Here is a 5,004-nt window from a genome sequence, read left to right as displayed (position 1 = left end):
GCAGTGAGTGGAATTAATTACTAGTGCAAGAGAGTGTTGTGTTAAGTGGGTATTAGTTCGTGTAATGTCACTATAAGAACTGGCCATTCTGTTTGCTGTGCTTCCTTCTTGCTCTTAACCTCCCACCACTCTGATGTTTCTGCCTTGACCGCCTCAATTATTATGCCCCCTCCATCACCACCCTTCCTTGAGCTTTCTTGATCACTTATTTGGGTTACGCAGGGCAAAGAGACTGTTGCGGCTGAAGCCCACTCCGGCCTCAGTGGTTGGGCCTTCTATTTGCCTGGCAAGCCTGCAATTAGCCTGTGTTGTGAACAAAGTCCAAATAGATGAATCTATTCTGAAACTAGACGAGCCGTTTCAAGGATCGGCGAAACAAGCACGTTCCGCCTCTGGGAATCGGGTTGATAAAATATTTTATCAACGAATTTTATTTCCTTTGTGGGTGTAAACTGATTCTTTGGGCCAACAAGTGCTATTCTGCGGCCATATGGTAAGATGTGCGAACAGAGCGGGCCTATCCGCACGGAAACACATATATGGCAACAATTAATCCGTGCTTTAATCTCGACACTAGTGTGTGCCATAAATTAATTATTCCCCCGCAATCTTCTTTTGAAATGCAAAGCTTGCTGCACCAGTTGAGTGAATTGAACAATTACAGGCTGGAAATGAAGGGGAAAGGCAAAAATAAAAGTATAGGTGAATTTCATCTTTTTGCTGAATGAAAATTACATCGCAGGGATATACTTATACAGTACCTTCTTCGGTCCTAATTATAAGACCCCGTTTATAGATTATAAATGAGATGTTAGGATAGGAGATAGTAAATAATACTTGCTATTTTGATTTTTGAGCGCCAGAAAATGATTGGACTGCTCTGTAGCAAAGTGCACCCCAAAATAGGAAACCCAACCCGGTAATACTGAGGCAGGGGCAGTTTAGAATTTTAAGGCAGGACCCAAAGCAAAGCCCACTGACCCTGAGGGCTGGACTTTCTGCCGGTGTCCAACATTACGCTGGAGGGAAGTGAACATGTTTGAAAAGATAATAGTGAAGGGAGAAAGGCACATGGGGGTGATAATGATTAGGGTGGCAGATTTGTTGATTAAAAGAAAGAAAGATATTTGTTTCTGAGGGAAGTGGGAAGAGGGGGCATGTGCCCACATGCCTCACCGGGACTCCGTTATCTCATGACATGTGCCCCCTTGCTCACTTTAATCTTTACACACACACAACAATAAAAATAATAATTTGTCTCTAATTTTCTGCATTTTTTTTATTTTTAGCCGGTCCATTATTATTCTGTAACCGCATTAATAATCAACTCGCTCATTCTGTTACCCAAAAAAAAAAACTCGCCCATTCCATCTCCATAAATAAATATATATTAAAGAAATAAGTCTCATTTAGATCTATATATCTGTTATTTCTAACCAATTTTAATTAATTTCTAAAGTGTACTGTCCAATTGATTATTTTATTTGAATGTTGGCAGTATGACATTTTTATCCCCACTTGTTGTCGGGCTTCTTTATGATCATGATGCACATACCATATTCGAGACCCGAGGGTGATATATATATATATATATATATATATAAAAGCATATTCAGTGGCACAAAATGCATTAATTGGAGGATGAGATCCATATACTCATTTCCATGTCAGGTTTTGCATCGTAAACTTCACATGCTCCCACATGCTCTTCCAATCCCCCAAACCCTCCCTCCGCTGCCTTCCCTTATATCCAAATCCACTCAGCTAATCACACATCTAACCCATCTTCGCTACTTATAATACTGTTAATGACCCTCCCTTTCGTCCTTTTCAGTTCCCCCTTTTCTCTTTCCATGAACGCGCATACTCACTTTTACATCTACGCGATGCAGCGTACCTCATCCATGCAGTTTCCGCCCCACACACACTCCGACTGCTTTTTATAAGCTTCCATGTCCCGTTCACTTTTTCAAAACCCGGTTATCTTGCAGAATACATATATGCCCACAACTTCCTTATCATCACTGACTATTCTTTCTTTTTTAATGAAGACTGAATAACACTACTCCACAAGTAATCACAACCGAAAACAGAGACAAACATTAAAACTGATTGTTCTTTCTAGATCCACCCCCTCCCCCCAATAATGTACACCATTTAAGTGACTCGTTTGAAACTCATCCTCACCATAAATACAACATTTGAATAAAATATTCCATGCCGCCTGTATAGCCATCGAAATTAAATTCAACACATGGTTTCCAGCACCATATATTAATCTTTCCATGCAGCAGAACGACTGTATCCGGGCAAAAAATTATCACTATGTATTTCCCATTTCTAGAAAGCAGTATTAGGACAAGAAACTAAACAAAACAATGCAGAAGAACTCGCCATAATTAATTTGTTTTCCCCTACTGGGGTTTATTTGGGGCCCACTCTCCGCTTGTAGTTTAAAGCGCGGCAAATTGCTAGCATGTGCAGTCTGCATTCCCAGTTCATTAGCTTCTCCACTGGGCCACACCGCCACACTAAGTGGCCTGTCATTTATAATTAGAATACTATTCAGTCATAAATGAATGGTTCGAGCCCAACCAATATTATTCCTACCCTTATTTTCTTATTCAAATCCCCACCCACAATACGGGCGTACGAATCTCAACCTCAGCCTTGCTGCCACACCTTTGAATCTGGGCCCATACACGTGTCATGTTCTAACTTGTGGCGACGCATGCTAACTCTGTGAATGCATGCACCTGATTAATTCTGCGGCTGAATCCCACCGCTCAAAGTTCCTATATATACCCCCACACTCTGGGTTCAGAGATCCCACCAGCCCCGTCCTCCCCTTGCTTTATATACGCGGTTTGCTGAATCGGGAGGATTCTTCAAGAACGGCCATGGCTAAGTTCCTCGCTGCTTTGATCTTAGCTCTCATTGCCATTTCCATGCTTCAGACTCTGGTAAATCTCACATTTTCAAGGCACTTTATGTTGCGAAGCCCCCCCCCCTTTTTCTCACATTGTAGTATCCCTCATCTTTTTGCAGGTCATGGCAGCTCATGGGCAAGGAGGCAACTTCTATGATAACAAGGTAACCCGGCCTGATCTTGTCTTTTTGGTTTTTTCTGTCGGCTTTGGTGTGAAGAATCATTTTGTGTTTTCTAATGTTCTTGTGCTGCTTAACTGTGGGTTTCCAGGGACGAAGCCCGTATGGACCCGGCAGTCTCAAGAGCTACCGTAAGTAAAGTTCACTCCTGTTTTTTGCTTCGCTTCATTTTCTCTGCCGTGACTGTGAGCAGCCTTTCTAATCCATGGAAGGTGAAAAGGAACAATTTTTTAATTTTTTGCACTCAAATCCACCAAGTAGTTGCGGGGTAGTTTTCTGTTTCTTTGAAAAGAATCAAATATTTAGAAGGACGTTTTTATCCTCGATTATCGGTCAAATTTACTTGGACTGTAGTCAAAGTTGGGCTTGTGAAAAGCTGCAGTGTTTGACCAGAGTGCATAAAAAGAGGTGAAGGCGGACGAAAACTAACTAAAGTTTGTGTGATATGACCAGAATGCCCGTCGCAATGCAATAGGAGGTGCGGCCAGACTCAGTACAGGAAGCCATGCATGTTCTTCTGTCAGAAGTGCTGCAGGAAGTGCCTGTGCGTGCCCCCGGGGTATTATGGGAACAAAGCCGTGTGCCCTTGCTACAACAACTGGAAGACCAAGGAAGGAGGACCCAAGTGCCCTTAGGCCATAGTTCTACGATTTCACCCACCTCAAATATCCTTCCGCTTGTGTTGTGTCCCTTGCTTGTCACCCGTTATGACAATAGCTTACTACCACAACCACCAACATATTTCTTTCACATTCTCACATGGTTTGCTCTTTTTGCTCTCTTAAATGTTTTGTTGTGCTCGAGGATGTCTCCTGTTTTAGTCAACCTAATCATAGACTCCTCTGTTATGTTGTCACTCCATAAGGCTTCGCCTTCGATGAGAGTGGCCCAGTCCTATCACTATTATCTATGAAACTGCTGATGATATTTTATATATTTCCACTCGCTTTGTTTCCGGCAAATTATAGTTTGTTGTAAGCCCATAACATCTAAGAATCAGAGCAATGGCCTTTTTAGATGCACTACAAGACAGTGTCGAGCTTGAATTAACAAATGGAATTGGGCATAATCAACTGCAAATGAATAAACTTAACAAGGGGAAATAAACTAATCAGAGGAACCCGGATGTTCTAAAAGCCAACAAATGAAACTCATTGCAACGCTTCTGCGTGCTTAGATGTTCCGGCCTCGCTAGTTAAAAGAATGAGAGGGGAAATAGTCAAACAACTTAACGAATGTAAGGATTCACGAATTTTTCAATTTACTCTATTCTTCCCTCTGGTTAATGCTCATATTTAATATTAACATATACTTCATAAAAGTATTATTGAATCAATGTTCTACAGATCCAGGAAAAAAGTAGAAAGGGGGAAACAGAAAGAAATGGATAAAAATTGACTTGGATAACTTTAGCAGAGAAAGTGTCAAGATATTATTATCCCTCTTTTATAATTGGTCGACCCTACACCAGGAGGGTTCAAATGCTTGAGATTTATGCTGCTGCTTCTGTTCATGAAAAACACGGGATTTGGTAGAGCATGCTTGCGCACTCTGGGGCCCATCTGAGATGAAAAGGAGCGACAAAACGATTAAATTTACAACACTTTTGGGCTGGGCCAATATTTGGCATTCGTATTATGACTAGGCCCAGTGACTGAGCCGAATGTTAGATCGAAACCCTGAGGTTTCCGCTTTACAACCTCCGCTCAGTTCCTATGTCGTATAATACTTACTGCGCAAGATTATCGTATCAAACGCCTTTTATTTGATGCGACCAAACAACAACTAGATTTTAATTACTTCAACTACCACAGCACGAAGAAGTACTTACATCTCCATATTTATCTACAACCAAACGTACTGATTCCATAGTTACTGTTAATTAACGAACACAAT

General features: G+C 41.4%; 1 protein-coding gene across 1 annotated transcript; it reads left to right on the top strand.

The window, feature by feature from the left end:
* Nucleotides 1-2,846: 2,846 nt before the first annotated feature.
* On the top strand, nucleotides 2,847-4,042 carry LOC114748632 (gibberellin-regulated protein 4-like). Its single transcript, XM_028937070.1, has 4 exons — nucleotides 2,847-2,963; nucleotides 3,049-3,093; nucleotides 3,200-3,239; nucleotides 3,562-4,042. The coding sequence occupies exons 1-4, from the start codon at nucleotides 2,901-2,903 to the stop codon at nucleotides 3,741-3,743; spliced, it is 330 nt and encodes a 109-aa protein (XP_028792903.1). The 5' UTR covers nucleotides 2,847-2,900; the 3' UTR covers nucleotides 3,744-4,042.
* The last annotated feature ends 962 nt before the right edge of the window (nucleotides 4,043-5,004 follow it).

The sequence above is a fragment of the Neltuma alba genome, unplaced genomic scaffold, assembly GCF_004799145.2.
Source record: "Neltuma alba isolate B1F8T4 unplaced genomic scaffold, ASM479914v2 tig00005768_pilon, whole genome shotgun sequence".
NCBI lineage: Eukaryota > Viridiplantae > Streptophyta > Magnoliopsida > Fabales > Fabaceae > Neltuma > Neltuma alba.
This window is presented reverse-complemented; position numbering and strand designations above follow the sequence as displayed.

What these genes read in the sequence shown, in the direction of transcription:
- LOC114748632 (XM_028937070.1), top strand. Translation starts at nt 2,901, where the DNA reads ATGGCTAAGTTCCTCGCTGCTTTGATCTTAGCTCTCATTGCCATTTCC. An exon ending in TTTCCATGCTTCAGACTCTG is followed by an intron (nt 2,964 to 3,048) that starts GTAAATCTCACA and finishes ATCTTTTTGCAG; the next exon opens with GTCATGGCAGCTCATGGGCA. An exon ending in GCAACTTCTATGATAACAAG is followed by an intron (nt 3,094 to 3,199) that starts GTAACCCGGCCT and finishes GTGGGTTTCCAG; the next exon opens with GGACGAAGCCCGTATGGACC.